The following is an 18,680-nucleotide window of genomic DNA, read 5'->3' as shown; positions in this document are numbered from 1 at the left end:
TTTTCTATTCTGGACGTTTCTACTCTGCACTTTCATACTTTTCTTTTCTATTCTGGACGTTTCTACTCTGCACTTTCATACACTTTTCTTTTCTATTCTTGACGTTTCTACTCTGCACTTTCATACACTTTTCTTTTCTATTCTGGACGTTTCTACTCTGCACTTTCATACACTTTTCTTTTCTATTCTGGACGTTTCTACTCTCCACTTTCATGCACTTTTCTTTTCTATTCTGGACGTTTCTACTCTGCACTTTCATACACCTTTCTTTTCTATTCTGGACGTTTCTACTCTGCACTTTCATACACTTTTCTTTTCTATTCTGGACGTTTCTACTCTGCACTTTCATACACTTTTCTTTTCTATTCTGGACGTTTCTACTCTGCACTTTCATACACTTTTCTTTTCTATTCTGGACGTTTCTACTCTGCACTTTCATACACTTTTCTTTTCTAATTTGGACGTTTCTACTCTGCACTTTCATACACTTTTCTTTTCTAATTTGGACGTTTCTACTCTGCACTTTCATACACTTTTCTTTTCTATTCTGGACGTCTCTACTCTGCACTTTCATGCACTTTTCTTTTCTATTCTGGACGTTTCTACTCTGCACTTTCATACACTTTTCTTTTCTATTCTGGACGTTTCTACTCTGCACTTTCATACACGTTTCTTTTCTATTCTGGACGTTTCTACTCTGCACTTTCATACACTTTTCTTTTCTATTCTGGACGTTTCTACTCTGCACTTCCATGCACTTTTCTTTTCTATTCTGGACGTTTCTACTCTGCACTTTCATACACTTTTCTTTTCTATTCTGGACGTTTCTACTCTGCACTTTCATACACTTTTCTTTTCTATTCTGGACGTTTCTACTCTGCACTTTCATGCACTTTTCTTTTCTATTCTGGACGTTTCTACTCTGCACTTTCATACACTTTTCTTTTCTATTCTGGACGTTTCTACTCTGCACTTTCATACACTTTTCTTTTCTATTCTTGACGTTTCTACTCTGCACTTTCATACACTTTTCTTTTCTATTCTGGACGTTTCTACTCTGCACTTTCATACACTTTTCTTTTCTATTCTGGACGTTTCTACTCTCCACTTTCATGCACTTTTCTTTTCTATTCTGGACGTTTCTACTCTGCACTTTCATACACCTTTCTTTTCTATTCTGGACGTTTCTACTCTGCACTTTCATACACTTTTCTTTTCTATTCTGGACGTTTCTACTCTGCACTTTCATACACTTTTCTTTTCTATTCTGGACGTTTCTACTCTGCACTTTCATACACTTTTCTTTTCTAATTTGGACGTTTCTACTCTGCACTTTCATACACTTTTCTTTTCTAATTTGGACGTTTCTACTCTGCACTTTCATACACTTTTCTTTTCTATTCTGGACGTCTCTACTCTGCACTTTCATGCACTTTTCTTTTCTATTCTGGACGTTTCTACTCTGCACTTTCATACACTTTTCTTTTCTATTCTGGACGTTTCTACTCTGCACTTTCATACACTTTTCTTTTCTATTCTGGACGTCTCTACTCTGCACTTTCATACACTTTTCTTTTCTATTCTGGACGTTTCTACTCTGCACTTTCATACACTTTTCTTTTCTATTCTGGACGTTTCTACTCTGCACTTTCATACACGTTTCTTTTCTATTCTGGACGTTTCTACTCTGCACTTTCATACACGTTTCTTTTCTATTCTGGACGTTTCTACTCTGCACTTTCATACACTTCTTTTCTATTCTGGACGTTTCTACTCTGCACTTTCATGCACTTTTCTTTTCTATTCTGGACGTTTCTACTCTGCACTTTCATACACTTTTCTTTTCTATTCTGGACGTTTCTACTCTGCACTTTCATACACTTTTCTTTTCTATTCTGGACGTTTCTACTCTGCACTTTCATACACTTTTCTTTTCTATTCTGGACGTTTCTACTCTGCACTTTCATACACTTTTCTTTTCTATTCTGGACGTTTCCACTCTGCACTTTCATACACTTTTCTTTTCTATTCTGGACGTTTCTACTCTGCACTTTCATACACTTTTCTTTTCTATTCTGGACGTTTCTACTCTGCACTTTCATACACTTTTCTTTTCTAATTTGGACGTTTCCACTCTGCACTTTCATACACTTTTCTATTCTGGACGTTTCTACTCTGCACTTTCATACACTTTTCTTTTCTATTCTGGACGTTTCTACTCTGCACTTTCATACACTTTTCTTTTCTATTCTGGACGTTTCTACTCTGCACTTTCATGCACTTTTCTTTTCTATTCTGGACGTTTCTACTCTGCACTTTCATACACTTTTCTTTTCTATTCTGGACGTTTCTACTCTGCACTTTCATACACTTTTCTTTTCTATTCTTGACGTTTCTACTCTGCACTTTCATACACTTTTCTTTTCTATTCTGGACGTTTCTACTCTGCACTTTCATACACTTTTCTTTTCTATTCTGGACGTTTCTACTCTCCACTTTCATGCACTTTTCTTTTCTATTCTGGACGTTTCTACTCTGCACTTTCATACACCTTTCTTTTCTATTCTGGACGTTTCTACTCTGCACTTTCATACACTTTTCTTTTCTATTCTGGACGTTTCTACTCTGCACTTTCATACACTTTTCTTTTCTATTCTGGACGTTTCTACTCTGCACTTTCATACACTTTTCTTTTCTATTCTGGACGTTTCTACTCTGCACTTTCATACACTTTTCTTTTCTAATTTGGACGTTTCTACTCTGCACTTTCATACACTTTTCTTTTCTAATTTGGACGTTTCTACTCTGCACTTTCATACACTTTTCTTTTCTATTCTGGACGTCTCTACTCTGCACTTTCATGCACTTTTCTTTTCTATTCTGGACGTTTCTACTCTGCACTTTCATACACTTTTCTTTTCTATTCTGGACGTTTCTACTCTGCACTTTCATACACTTTTCTTTTCTATTCTGGACGTCTCTACTCTGCACTTTCATACACTTTTCTTTTCTATTCTGGACGTTTCTACTCTGCACTTTCATACACGTTTCTTTTCTATTCTGGACGTTTCTACTCTGCACTTTCATACACGTTTCTTTTCTATTCTGGACGTTTCTACTCTGCACTTTCATACACGTTTCTTTTCTATTCTGGACGTTTCTACTCTGCACTTTCATACACTTCTTTTCTATTCTGGACGTTTCTACTCTGCACTTTCATGCACTTTTCTTTTCTATTCTGGACGTTTCTACTCTGCACTTTCATACACTTTTCTTTTCTATTCTGGACGTTTCTACTCTGCACTTTCATACACTTTTCTTTTCTATTCTGGACGTTTCTACTCTGCACTTTCATACACTTTTCTTTTCTATTCTGGACGTTTCTACTCTGCACTTTCATACACTTTTCTTTTCTATTCTGGACGTTTCCACTCTGCACTTTCATACACTTTTCTTTTCTATTCTGGACGTTTCTACTCTGCACTTTCATACACTTTTCTTTTCTATTCTGGACGTTTCTACTCTGCACTTTCATACACTTTTCTTTTCTAATTTGGACGTTTCCACTCTGCACTTTCATACACTTTTCTATTCTGGACGTTTCTACTCTGCACTTTCATACACTTTTCTTTTCTATTCTGGACGTTTCTACTCTGCACTTTCATACACTTTTCTTTTCTATTCTGGACGTTTCTACTCTGCACTTTCATACACTTTTCTTTTCTATTCTGGACGTTTCTACTCTGCACTTTCATGCACTTTTCTTTTCTATTCTGGACGTTTCTACTCTGCACTTTCATGCACTTTTCTTTTCTATTCTGGACGTTTCTACTCTGCACTTTCATACACTTTTCTTTTCTATTCTGGACGTTTCTACTCTGCACTTTCATACACTTCTTTTCTATTCTGGACGTTTCTACTCTGCACTTTCATACACTTTTCTTTTCTAATTTGGACGTTTCCACTCTGCACTTTCATACACTTTTCTATTCTGGACGTTTCTACTCTGCACTTTCATACACTTTTCTTTTCTATTCTGGACGTTTCTACTCTGCACTTTCATACACTTTTCTTTTCTATTCTGGACGTTTCTACTCTGCACTTTCATGCACTTTTCTTTTCTATTCTGGACGTTTCTACTCTGCACTTTCATACACTTTTCTTTTCTATTCTGGACGTTTCTACTCTGCACTTTCATACACTTTTCTTTTCTATTCTGGACGTTTCTACTCTGCACTTTCATACACTTTTCTTTTCTATTCTGGACGTTTCTACTCTGCACTTTCATACACTTTTCTTTTCTATTCTGGACGTTTCTACTCTCCACTTTCATGCACTTTTCTTTTCTATTCTGGACGTTTCTACTCTGCACTTTCATACACCTTTCTTTTCTATTCTGGACGTTTCTACTCTGCACTTTCATACACTTTTCTTTTCTATTCTGGACGTTTCTACTCTGCACTTTCATACACTTTTCTTTTCTATTCTGGACGTTTCTACTCTGCACTTTCATACACTTTTCTTTTCTATTCTGGACGTTTCTACTCTGCACTTCCATGCACTTTTCTTTTCTATTCTGGACGTTTCTACTCTGCACTTTCATACACTTTTCTTTTCTATTCTGGACGTTTCTACTCTGCACTTTCATACACTTTTCTTTTCTATTCTGGACGTTTCTACTCTGCACTTTCATGCACTTTTCTTTTCTATTCTGGACGTTTCTACTCTGCACTTTCATACTTTTCTTTTCTATTCTGGACGTTTCTACTCTGCACTTTCATACACTTTTCTTTTCTATTCTTGACGTTTCTACTCTGCACTTTCATACACTTTTCTTTTCTATTCTGGACGTTTCTACTCTGCACTTTCATACACTTTTCTTTTCTATTCTGGACGTTTCTACTCTCCACTTTCATGCACTTTTCTTTTCTATTCTGGACGTTTCTACTCTGCACTTTCATACACCTTTCTTTTCTATTCTGGACGTTTCTACTCTGCACTTTCATACACTTTTCTTTTCTAATTTGGACGTTTCTACTCTGCACTTTCATACACTTTTCTTTTCTAATTTGGACGTTTCTACTCTGCACTTTCATACACTTTTCTTTTCTATTCTGGACGTCTCTACTCTGCACTTTCATGCACTTTTCTTTTCTATTCTGGACGTTTCTACTCTGCACTTTCATACACTTTTCTTTTCTATTCTGGACGTTTCTACTCTGCACTTTCATACACTTTTCTTTTCTATTCTGGACGTCTCTACTCTGCACTTTCATACACTTTTCTTTTCTATTCTGGACGTTTCTACTCTGCACTTTCATACACGTTTCTTTTCTATTCTGGACGTTTCTACTCTGCACTTTCATACACGTTTCTTTTCTATTCTGGACGTTTCTACTCTGCACTTTCATACACGTTTCTTTTCTATTCTGGACGTTTCTACTCTGCACTTTCATACACTTCTTTTCTATTCTGGACGTTTCTACTCTGCACTTTCATGCACTTTTCTTTTCTATTCTGGACGTTTCTACTCTGCACTTTCATACACTTTTCTTTTCTATTCTGGACGTTTCTACTCTGCACTTTCATACACTTTTCTTTTCTATTCTGGACGTTTCTACTCTGCACTTTCATACACTTTTCTTTTCTATTCTGGACGTTTCTACTCTGCACTTTCATACACTTTTCTTTTCTATTCTGGACGTTTCCACTCTGCACTTTCATACACTTTTCTTTTCTATTCTGGACGTTTCTACTCTGCACTTTCATACACTTTTCTTTTCTATTCTGGACGTTTCTACTCTGCACTTTCATACACTTTTCTTTTCTAATTTGGACGTTTCCACTCTGCACTTTCATACACTTTTCTATTCTGGACGTTTCTACTCTGCACTTTCATACACTTTTCTTTTCTATTCTGGACGTTTCTACTCTGCACTTTCATACACTTTTCTTTTCTATTCTGGACGTTTCTACTCTGCACTTTCATACACTTTTCTTTTCTATTCTGGACGTTTCTACTCTGCACTTTCATGCACTTTTCTTTTCTATTCTGGACGTTTCTACTCTGCACTTTCATGCACTTTTCTTTTCTATTCTGGACGTTTCTACTCTGCACTTTCATACACTTTTCTTTTCTATTCTGGACGTTTCTACTCTGCACTTTCATACACTTCTTTTCTATTCTGGACGTTTCTACTCTGCACTTTCATACACTTTTCTTTTCTATTCTGGACGTTTCTACTCTGCACTTTCATACACTTTTCTTTTCTATTCTGGACGTTTCTACTCTGCACTTTCATACACTTTTCTTTTCTATTCTGGACGTTTCTACTCTGCACTTTCATACACTTTTCTTTTCTAATTTGGACGTTTCTACTCTGCACTTTCATACACTTTTCTTTTCTAATTTGGACGTTTCTACTCTGCACTTTCATACACTTTTCTTTTCTATTCTGGACGTTTCTACTCTGCACTTTCATACACTTTTCTTTTGTAATTTGGACGTTTCTACTCTGCACTTTCATACACTTTTCTATTCTGGACGTTTCTACTCTCCACTTTCATACACTTTTCTTTTCTATTCTGGACGTTTCTACTCTGCACTTTCATACACTTTTCTTTTCTATTCTGGACGTTTCTACTCTGCACTTTCATACACTTTTCTTTTCTATTCTGGACGTTTCTACTCTCCACTTTCATGCACTTTTCTTTTCTATTCTGGACGTTTCTACTCTGCACTTTCATACACCTTTCTTTTCTATTCTGGACGTTTCTACTCTGCACTTTCATACACTTTTCTTTTCTATTCTGGACGTTTCTACTCTGCACTTTCATACACTTTTGTTTTCTATTCTGGACGTTTCTACTCTGCACTTTCATACACTTTTCTTTTCTATTCTGGACGTTTCTACTCTGCACTTTCATACACTTTTCTTTTCTATTCTGGACGTTTCTACTCTGCACTTTCATACACTTTTCTCCCTCCCAATGTGTGGCATTGTTAAAAAAAAAGGCATTTCATTCAAAGTTGAGTTTTGGCCATTTCCTGAAAATGTCCCATAGGATATCTAATGAAAAACTGCAATTTTCATGACTCGCAAGTACGATTACAGGATCGGTCAAACCAAAGCAACAAACAAATCTCAGAATTCCCAACATTCTCTCCTCATCTGTCGCTTCCAAGTTGGATTTGTGAATTCATCAGAAAGGTAAAGGAACAAGTAAAACAAAACCCCTTTTTTCCGTGAGTTCATACTGGCAAAGGAAAGTCTAACAAATTGTTCTTCACCTGGGGTTTGAATTTATCTACCGTTTAAGTTTGGCGAGGACTACGTGAGGGTTATTTCAAGAAGATGGAAAACTGTATTGTTGAAATATGATGCACTCTTTTAAAAAACTTTGTAGATACATTTATTTGAAATCAATTTTTGCAATATGGGACTCTCTACAGGACGTCTGATAAATGAAGACGCACAAATATATGTGTATCCTTGGGGGCAAAAAAACTGAAGAATCATCTATGAGCAAAAGGATTAAGATAAGAAAGACAATAAACATGTTTCACTTACAATCCATTGGCGAATTCACTCATGATGGACGGCAGACTAGTGAACGTTAAAATTGGGATCAAAGCAAAAGGTAACTGTTGGGGAGAAAGAATGGAGTGAGTACAGCGCACTGCTTCATGTAGCATATAAATATCCATGTACCATATACACTCACCGGCCACTTTATTAGGCACACCTGTCCAACTGCTCGTTAACACAAATTTCTAATCAGCCAATCACATGGCAGCAACTCAATGCATTTAGGCATGTAGACATGGTCAAGACGATCTGCTGCAGTTCAAACCGAGCATCAGAATGGGGAAGAAAGGTGATTTAAGTGACTTTGAACGTGGCATGGTTGTTGGTGCCAGACGGGCTGGTTTGAGTATTTCAGAAACTGCTGATCTACTGGGATTTTCACGCACAACCATCTCTAGGGTTTACAGAGAATGGTCCGAAAAAGAGAAAATATCCAGTGAGCGGCAGTTCTGTGGGCGAAAATGCCTTGTTGATGCCAGAGGTCAGAGGAGAATGGCCAGACTGGTTCGAGCAGATAGAAAGGCAACAGTAACTCAAATAACCACTCATTACAACCGAGGTATGCAGAAGAGCATCTCTGAACGCACAACACGTCGAACCTTGAGGCAGATGGGCTACAGCAGCAGAAGACCACACCGGGTGCCACTCCTGTCAGCTAAGAACAGGAAACTGAGGCTACAATTCGCACAGGCTCACCAAAATTGGACAATAGAAGATTGGAAAAACGTTGCCTGGTCTGATGAGTCTCGATTTCTGCTGCGACATTCGGATGGTAGGGTCAGAATTTGGCGTCAACAACATGAAAGCATGGATCCATCCTGCCTTGTATCAACGGTTCAGGCTAGTGGTGGTGGTGTAATGGTGTGGGGGATATTTTCTTGGCACACTTTGGGCCCCTTAGTACCAATTGAGCATCGTGTCAACGCCACAGCCTACCTGAGTATTGTTGCTGACCATGTCCATCCCTTTATGACCACAGTGTTCCCATTTTCTGATGGCTACTTCCAGCAGGACAACGCGCCGTGTCATAAAGCTCGAATCATCTCAGACTGGTTTCTTGAACATGACAATGAGTTCACTGTACTCAAATGGCCTCCAAAATCACAAGATCTCAATCCAATAGAGCACCTTTGGGATGTGGTGGACCGGGAGATTCACATCATGGATGTGCAGCCGACAAATCTGCAGCAATTGCGCGATGCTATCATGTCAATATGGACCAAACTCTCTGAGGAATGTTTCCAGTACCTTGTTGAATCTATGCCACGAATGATTAAGGCGGTTCTGAAGGCAAAAGGGGGTCCAACCCGGTACTAGCAAGGTATACCTAATAAAGTGGCCAGTGAGTGTATATCCATGTAGTGAGTACAGCAGACTGCTTAATGTACCACACACACACACACACACACACACACACACACACACACACACACACACACACACACACACATATATCCATGTACCATATATATCCGTGTAGAATAAAACAAGACAGGACACTTGTGATATGTGAGTCAACAGCAAATCAGTCAACACCAGTGACTCTTCAGTGAGTGAGCTGAATCCACCTGGACACAAATGTTATCGAACTTTCAACAAAAAGATTCAGTTGCAGAAGACCCTACCAATTAATCAGGTTTTTGACTAGATTTTTTTTAATTGAGCCATTGGAATCAGAGTATTGAGCTTCAAGGTACACTGCAACTTATTCCAAATGTATGGTGCAAAAAATCTAAAAAACAGTCTTTCTCAGATCAGTGTTAATTCTAGGAACCTGTAGCACAAGCCAATCATGTGAGCAGGTGTTACGGGTTCCAAACTCTCCAGCCAATAAGTGATGCCAAATATAAGGGCAATTTTTGGAAAAGCCCTTTATGAATAAATAAAAACAAATGCTGGTCTATTCTAATGGAAAGAGAACACCAACCCACTTTTTGATAAAGAATACGGTGATGAGTGCCATAGATGTCTCCAGTTAAAAATCCAAGGACTGAACGGTAGACAACATTTAAGGGCATAAGAGTGGATGTTGTCACATGTCTGTAAACCACATCACCATAATCTAGCACTGAGAAAAAGATTGCTTCCACAATATTCTGTCTACAAGACATAGGGAAACAAGACTTATTTCTATTATATACTAAAAAAAAAAGAAGCTTTGTTTTCTTTTCTTTTTTTAATTAGTGCATTGGTGTGTGTTTTAAGGGGAATTCATCATCAGTCCAGATGCCTAAATATTTATAAAGTGGGACTCTTTCAACAACTGACTTAAATGACTTAAAGTGTAGATTTAGAGAGTACTGTAGTCAATAACTTTGGCTCTGGAGAACAGCAAACATTGTGTTTTATTGGCATTTAATACAAGTTTGAGATCTATAAATGCAACTTTGAAAGCATTGAAAGAAAGCTGCCGGTTTTCAGTAGCTGATATTATAGTCAGCCCAACTGTATAAAATAGTGTCATCTGCATAAAGGTAGACATTACAAGCTTGCAAAGACAAGACTATATCATTTATATAAATAGTGAACAGGACTCGTCCTAAGATTGAGCCTTGTGTGATGCCTTTTGTTATTGGTAGAAACACTGATTTAACAGCACCCATTTTTAAACACTGTTGTCTGTCAGAGAGGTAATTGTTGAACCATCTACAGGCATTAAGATCAATTCCATCACTTGACAATCTTGGCAGGCAGACGGAATGATCAACTGTAAGAAAAGCTTTTGAAAACTCGACAAAATGCAGCACAGTGCTTCCTATTGTCTACAGCTCACACAATATAATTTAACATTAGGAAAGTAGCAGAGGTGATGCTATGATCTGTTGTGAAGCCGGATTGGTGGGGGGTTAATAAAGAATATCTGGTTAATAATGACTTGAGTTGATTGTTTACTAATGATTCAATGGTTTTAGACAGACAAGACGATTTTGAAATAGGGCTGTAGTTATTTAGGTCATTTTTTTCTCCTCCCTTGTACAAAGGTAAAATATGAACAGACTTCCATATTTTTGGAATTGTGCCAGTTAAAACAGTTAAGTTAACAATGTGTTATATGCACTGAGATTATGCGGGCAGAGAGCATGAGAAGAAAAGGGTCCAAATTGTCCTCGCCAGTTGCTTTCTTTGAGTCAATGGCAAAAAGAGCTGCAGCAATTACACTAGGAGAAAGGGGGAAGAAGGCAAACTGATGGGCACAGTTTACTGTATGTACGAAATGATCACAGTAAGAGGGAGCCCTACGGAGGCAACCATGCCTGCCTTTGCAACAGGCTGACTGTTCTTCAGTAATGATAACTCAATAATTCACTAAATTGCTTATGGCCAAACGCTCACAAGTATGCAAATTGACCAGTGAATACTGTTTTTGATCAAATCTGTCAGTGAGGGACACCCCAGTAGCTCAAGTGAAGGGGCGCATACAACATGTACTTAGGCCCCATCGCAGAGTCAGATTTTGAGTCTGGCTCATGACCTTTATTGCATGTCGTCTCCTGCTATCTTTGTCCATTTCCTCACTCTCCAATAATCTTGTCAATCTCTCTCTTGTCAATAATAAGGGTTTAAAATAAAAATTATAAAAGAAAAAAAAATCTATCAATGAAGTGAATGAATAAACCAGGAGTAGGCAGTTCAGCCAATGGCTGAGTCAGTGTGAGCAACTGGATCATATTGTCAGTTGCAGAAACATTGCAAAAGTATGGCCATTTCTAATACAAGAGGATGCTGAGAACTTAATTCATGGTTTTATCACTAGCAGGTTAGACTTTTGCAATGCACTTTTTACTGGCCTCCCAAACATTTCCATAAAGAAACTGGAACTCGTACAGAATTCTGCCGCTAGACTTTTAGCTAAGACCAAAGCAGAGCATGTCACTCCAGTTTTAGCTAAACTGCACTGGCTCCCAGTTTCTTTTATAACTGATCTTAAGTTCCTTTTAATTACATACAAAGCTCTTAGTGGCACAGCACCTTCATACACCACTGACTTTTCTATATCCTATCAACCAAAGAAAGCTCTAAGTGTTACATCTGTCCTTGCTTCCACAGCCTCCACCTCAAAGGCTGCTTAACCTGAGCCACTCCCTGAGTGTCAGTCTCTGTGTTTGTGTGTGAGTGGAGACAGGTGAGCTGAGCCTCACCAGCTGCAACCCGTTCCTTAATTAAGCCAACCTGCTATAAAAGACCAGCACTGCCACTTCCACCCTGTCAGATCGTAGCCTCTGATCCGTCAGTGTACTGCATCCAGCCCTGGCTCACTAAATCTGTTTTTGTCAGTATTTTTGAAACCGCTGTTTGACTAACATCCTCCTTTTCACTGCAGTCATCCTGCTCTGCCTCCGGTCCCTGTTCTCCAGATTTTCACCTGCTCCAGATCGCTGCTCTGCATGGCTCTCTCCACCACCCACGGTCTCTGCCCCCGGTCCTGTTTCCCCAGCCCAAGGAAGCCCAGCCCAAATACCTCCACTGTGTGTTTTCGCCTTAGCTGGCCCCCTGTAATAAACTCCGAAGTCAGTTGGAAGCAAGTTTTGTGTCTGCGCCTGAGTCCTTCCTGAGTGTCCCGTAACAGTACGATCTGGCCAAAGATGGACTCAGCAGACACAGATCCCCTTCATCAAGCCATCGCCGGCCAGGGTATTTTGCTCGGACAACATAATCAGGTTTTGCAAACGTTGTCCTCACAGGTTACGGAGATGGCCCAGGCCCTGGCTAGCCTGCAGCAACAACTCTCCGCCCTGAACCCCTCCCAACCAGTCCTGCCTGCCCAGTTGGTCCGCAGCCCCTCTCCTCCACCACGCGAACCATATGTGCCACCTCCGGAGCCATATGATGGCAATTTGGGAACCTGTAGAGACTTTTTAATGCAATGTTCATTAGTTTTTGACCAACAGCCCCGTACCTACTCCACTGACAGAGCTAAGATTTCCTACCTGATTGGCTGCCTCCGTGGTCTGGCACGCAGCTGGGCTACGGCAGTTTGGGGAAAAACAGTCCCTGATCTGTTCCTCATACTCCAACTTTCAGGAGGAGATGAGGAAAATTTTTGACCACCCGGTTCGAGGTAAACGGGCCGCCAAGAGAATGCTTTCCCTTCATCAGAGCTGTCGCTCGGTGGCTGAATTAGCAGTTGAGTTCCGCTGCCTTGGAGCTGAGAGTGGCTGGAATGAGGAGGCGCTCCAGCAAACCTTCCATAACACCCTCAGTGACACCATAAAGGACGAGTTGGCATCCCGGGAAGAGCCTGACGGACTCGATCGGCTTATTCACCTAGCTATCAGGGTGAACAACCGCCTTAGGGAGCGTCGGAGGGAGAGAACGGGTAAGATATCCTCTGCTAACACCCTACCTCGTTCTTCTCCACCGTCTACCTCTGTCTCTTCCAGAGTCCGAGCCTATGCAGTTAGGCAGAGCCAAACTCATCCCTGAGGAAAGGCAACGCCGGTTAAGCTCCCGGAGCTGTCTGTATTGTGGTCAGACCGGCCATTTCCTCTTCACTTGTGCCTTACGCCTAGCAAAAGGAGGGGCTCAACAGTAGTGGGAGAGATATTGTTGGGCCAGACCTCAGATCCCTCTGATTCCTCTCCCCCAAGAATTCCACTAGATGCCACCCTCTCTTGGCTGAATCAGACGCTCCCACTACCTGCTTTTGTTGACTAGGGCCGATGAGAGTTTTTTGGACCGTAATGTTGTGACCCAATTGGCACTGGAGACCATTCCACTGGAAAGACCCCTCACTGCCAGAGCCCTAAACGGACAACTCCTCGCCCGTGTAACTGAGAGAATGGAGCCAGTCAGCCTTCGTGTCTCTGGTAATCATCGGGAGATGATTAGTTTCCATGTCTTTGACTGCCCTGGTTCTCCTCTTGTCCTCGGTCATCCCTGATTGGTTCTCCATAGCCCTCACATAGACTGGGCTGCTGGAAAGGTAATATCTTGGAGTTTATCCTGTCATGCTGTCTTCATTCTGCCCTTGCTCCTGCCTTGTCTGTTCCTTCACCTGTTTCCGAGTCACCGGACCTGTCTTCGGTACCTGCAGTTTATCACGACGTAGCTCCTGTGTTCAGCAAACATCAGGCCCTGTCGTTACCTCCCCAACGGCCCTATGACTTTGCCATCGACCTTCAGCCAGGAACTCCCCTTCCCAGCAGCCGGTTGTACAATCTCTCTCGCCCAGAACAGGCCATGGAGACGTACATCCAGGACTACCTGACTGCAGGCATCATCAGGCCTTCATCCTCCCTGGTGGGTGCTGGATTCTTTTTTGTGAAAAAGAAAGATGGGACTTTGAGACCGTGCATTGATTTCCGGGGTATGAACAATATCGCCATTAAAAATAAATATCCCCTGCCACTCATCACCTCTGCTTTCTCCCCTCTCCATGGAGCAACAGTGTTTTCCAAGCTTGACCTCCGGAATGCTTACCACCTTGTCCGCATCAGAAAGGGGGATGAGTGGAAGACAGCCTTCAACACACCTCTGGGACATTTTGAATATCTGGTCATGCCATTCGGCCTTACTAACGCCCCTGCTGTCTTCCAGGCTTTGGTGAATGATGTGCTGAGAGACATGATCTGACGCTTCATCTTTGTTTACTTAGATGATATCCTCATCTACTCCGCCGACCTCGACACTCACCAGCTGCAAGTTCATCAGGTACTCCAACGGTTGTTGGAGAACAAACTGTATGACAAAGCAGAAAAGTGCGAATTTCACTCTGCAACCATCTCTTTCCTAGGCTACATCATTTCAGAGGGCCACTTAGAGATGGACCCGGCAAAGGTCACTGCCATCACTGAGTGGCAAACCCCTACCAGCCTGAAGCAGCTGCAGCGATTTTTGGGATTTGCCAACTTTTATAGGCGTTTTATCCCCAACTACAGTCGCCTGGCAGCACCCCTCACAGCTCTCACTTCCACCTCCACTCCGTTCCGTTGGACCCCTGAGGCGGAGACCGAATTTCAGGAACTCAAACAGCGCTTCACTACGGCTCCTGTTCTGATTCAATCAGACCTGGTGGCTCAGTTCATCATTGAGGTGGATGCATCGGATACCGGGGTAGGTACTGTACTCTCTCAACGCTCTACAATGGACTGCATCCCTGTGCCTTCTTTTCCCGTAAACTCTCACCAGCAGAGAGAAACTATGACATTGGCAACCGGAAACTTCTGGCGGTGAAACTGGCCCTGGAAGAGTGGCGCCACTGGCTGGAGGGCGCCAAACACCCCTTCATCGTTTGGACCGATCACAAAAATCTGGAGTACAGCCAAGAGGTTGAACTCCCGTCTAGCCAGGTGGGCCCTGTTTTTTGGCAGGTTCAACTTTACTTTAACCTATCGTCCCAGCTCTAGGAACATCAAACCTGATGCCCTCTCTCATCAATTCACCGCGGAGACCAGCTCAGAACCAGATGCCATCCTGCCGTCTTCCTGCGTCATTGCTGCCGTTACCTGGGAAATTGAGTCCCGTGTCCGCCAGGCCCAACAACATCAGGCCGACCCAGGTAACGGTCCACCTAACCTCCTGTTTGTACCGAACTCTGTCCGCTCTGAGGTTCTCCAGTGGGGGCACTCGACCAGACTTTCCTGTCATCCTGGAGTCAATCGGACACTTACCTTCCTCTGTCGACGCTTCTGGTGGCCCACCATGGAGAGAGACACCAGGGATTTTGTCGTTGCCGGCTTGGTCTGCGCTCAAAACAAGACTTCTACCAGGCCAAACTCCGGCTTACTTCTTCCATTACCAGTGCCTAGCCGTCCCTGGTCCCACATAGCCTTGGACTTCGTTACTGGACTTCCTCCTCCTTCCAGCGGTAATACAGTTATTCTCACAATCATTGACAGATTTTCCAAATCTGCTCATTTCATTCCCCTACCCAAACTCCCATCTTCCAGGGAGACTGCAGATCTCCTGGTTAATCAGGTGTTCCGATTACATGGCATACCCTCTGATAGTGTCCGACCGAGGACCCCAGTTCATTTCACAGGTTTAGAAATCTTTCTGTTCTGCTCTTGGTGCCACTGTCAGTCTCTCATCTGGTTTTCATCCCCAGACTAATGGCCAGACCGGGCGGGCAAACCAGGAGCTGGAGGCGGCATTACAGTGTATGGTTTCTGCTAACCCATCCCACTGGAGTTCAGAGTTGCCATGGGTGGAGTATGCCCACAATTCCCTCACCAATGCCTCATCAGGAATGTCACCCTTTGAATGCTGCCTTGGCTATCAACCTCCATTATTCCCGGCCCAGGAAGAGGAGGTTACAGTTCCCTCTGTTCAAGACCACTTGCGCCGTTGCCGTCGCACCTGGAAAAGAGCCCGTGCAACTCTCCTAAGATCCTCTACCAGAGCCCAGGCCAACAGTCGCCGTATTCCAGCCCCTATATACACCCGGGACATTCCACTGAGAGTGGAGTCCCGTAAGCTTTCCCCACGATTTCTAGGACCATTTGAGATAGACTATGTCATTAATCCCTCTGCAGTCCGGTTGAAACTCCCTGCTTCCCTTCGCATCCATCCCACCTTTCACGTCTCTCATATCAAACCCGTTTGCTCCAGTCCCTTATACCGCCCAGCGGCAGCTCCCCCTCCATCCCGGATTATTGATGACCATCCTGCTTACACTATCCGGTGGCTGTTGGATGTGCGCAGAAGGGGTCGAGGATTGCAATATCTGGTGGATTGGGAAGGATATGCCCTGAGGAGCCCTGTTGGGTGCCCCGCCATCACATCCTGGATGCTTCCCTCGTCCGAGAGTTTCATGCCCAGCACCCGGGCAGGCCTAGTCGGGCGCCAGGTGGCACCCGTAGAGGGGGAGGTACTGTTACATCTGTCCTTGCTTCCACAGCCTCCACCTCAAAGGCTGCTTAACCTGAGCCACTCCCTGAGTGTCAGTCTCTGTGTTTGTGTGTGAGTGGAGACAGGTGAGCAGAGCCTCACCAACTGCAACCCATTACTTAATTAAGCCAACCTGCTATAAAAGACCAGCACTGCCACTTCCACCCTGCCAGATCGTAGCCTCTGATCCGTCAGTGTACTGCATCAAGCCCTGGCTCACTAAATCTGTTTTTGAACCTGCTGTTTGACTAACATCTTCCTTTTCACTGCAGTCATCCTGCTCTGCCTCCGGTCCCTGTTCTCCAGATTTTCACCTGCTCCAGATCGCTGCTCTGCACGGCTCTCTCCACCACCCACGGTCTCTGCCCCCGGTCCTGTTTCCCCAGCCCAAGGAAGCCCAGCCCAATTCCCTCCACTGTGTGTTTTCGCCTTAGCTGGCCCCTTGTAATAAACTCCGAAGTCAGTTGGAAGCAAGTTTTGTGTCTGCACCTGAGTCCTTCCTGAGTGTCCCGTAACACTAAGATCATCCAATGCTGGTCTTTTAATTTAAAGTGATCCCTAAACACAGCAGGGAGGCTGTGTTTATGTTCTATGCCCCAAAACTCTGCAATGCCCTGCCCAAGTATACAAATCAGGCAAGCTCTGTGGATATTTTTTTTTAAAAGATACCGATGTAGGAAATCTTTTAAGTTAATCCAATGCCATTTAACCTGTATTTTATCCCCTAAATATGTTTTTATTTCCATTTTTGTAATACTTTTTCATTTATTTTTCATCTGTGCTGTTGTATTTATTTGTTCCTGCTCTATTTATTATCCTCTCCAGGCTACTGCCTGGCAAGGTTCAAGCGTTTGGTCGCTTGTGTCTGTGTACCTGTCCGCAGCTGATCTCACAAACTACTAGACCTATCGTCCTAACCTTTTTTGTGCCCCGTTATGACTGTGATGAAGAACCTCTCATGCTTTCAGTGATTCAGAACCTTCGAAAAATGTTTGTTCTCCTTATCGCCGCTCCCCGTCTCCAGTCGCTGTCTCGCTCACTCGGCCAACGCTGCTTTCTGTCGCTGCCCACTCTGTCAGCTATGCGAACATGCGACTCACATCCACGGTTGACTGGGCAGCAACAGTGTCAAAACCAAAACATTATGTGATGGGGTATGAGACTTGAAAGTGGACAAAAAGTCGATATTTCACAAGTAAGCAAATCATCCACTGCTGATCTCACCAGAGGACAACCGGAGGAACAGTGGACGAACCAAAAATGATAACCTCTGTCTCTACTCAATTCATCCACCCATCACCCAAACCACTTAGCCTTACTCAGGGTCGCGGGGATGCTGGAGCCTATCCCAGCAGTCACAGGGCGGCAGTCGGGGAGACACCCTGGACCTGCCATCACAGGGCCGACACACACACCTGGGGGTAATTTAGTACGGCCGAGTCACCTGACCTACATGTCTTTGGACTGTGGGAGGAAACCGGAGCTCCCGGAGAAAACCCACGCAGACACGGGGAGAACATGCAAACTCCACACAGAGGACGACCTGGGACGACCCCCAAAAACACGAGTATAAAAATATCTACAGACATTCAGTGGGTGGCCAGGTTCAGGTGGGCAACAGCTTGTGGAAAGGAGCTGTTTTTGAGCCTGGTAGTGCGGGCTCTGAGGCTCCTGTAGCGCCTCCCAGAGTGCAGGGGGGAGAACAGTCCATGGTTGGGGTGGGTGGGATCTCTGCTGATGCTGAGACCCCTTCGAAGGCAGCTTTGTGATAAATGTCTTGTATGGCTGGGAGTTGGGTACCGGTGATATGCTGGGCCGCCTTGATGACCCACTGCAGAGCTTTCTGGTCTACTGAGGTGCAGTTGCCGTACCACACTGAGATGCAGATGGTCAGCATGCTCTCTATGGTGCAGTGGTAGAAGTTGATGAGAATTTTGGGGGATGGATGGGTGCTCCCCAGCCTCCTCAGGAAATGCAGGCGTTGTTGGGCCTTTTTCACAGGGCCTGGGTGTTTGTTGTCCAGGAGAGGTCCTTGCTGATGTGGACTCCCAGGAATTTAAAGCTGGAGACACGCTCCACTTCCACCCCATTGATGTGTATGGGGGAGTGGCTGAAGCTTCTAGACCTCCTGAGGTCCACAATCAGCTTATTAGTTTGTTTTCCCAGGGGTAGGATTAGCAAACCTTTTCCCTCTGGAAAGTTCGGTTCATGATGGAAGTGGCTGCATTCGTGCGAGGGCTGGCCTAGGAGGCTGCACATCCA

General features: G+C 43.2%; 1 protein-coding gene across 2 annotated transcripts in view; it reads right to left on the bottom strand.

Annotated features, from left to right (window-relative positions):
- The window catches only part of LOC130108367 (natural resistance-associated macrophage protein 2-like), a 273,265-nt gene that overhangs the window by 9,064 nt on the left and 245,521 nt on the right, over positions 1-18,680 (bottom strand). For both annotated transcript variants that reach the window (XM_056275274.1, XM_056275273.1), the window contains exon 15: positions 7,572-7,645. In XM_056275274.1, the coding sequence (XP_056131249.1) occupies positions 7,572-7,645 (74 nt within the window). The remainder of the gene's footprint in view (positions 1-7,571; positions 7,646-18,680) is intronic.

The sequence above is a fragment of the Lampris incognitus genome, chromosome 2 (genome assembly GCF_029633865.1).
Source record: "Lampris incognitus isolate fLamInc1 chromosome 2, fLamInc1.hap2, whole genome shotgun sequence".
NCBI lineage: Eukaryota > Metazoa > Chordata > Actinopteri > Lampriformes > Lampridae > Lampris > Lampris incognitus.
This window is presented reverse-complemented; position numbering and strand designations above follow the sequence as displayed.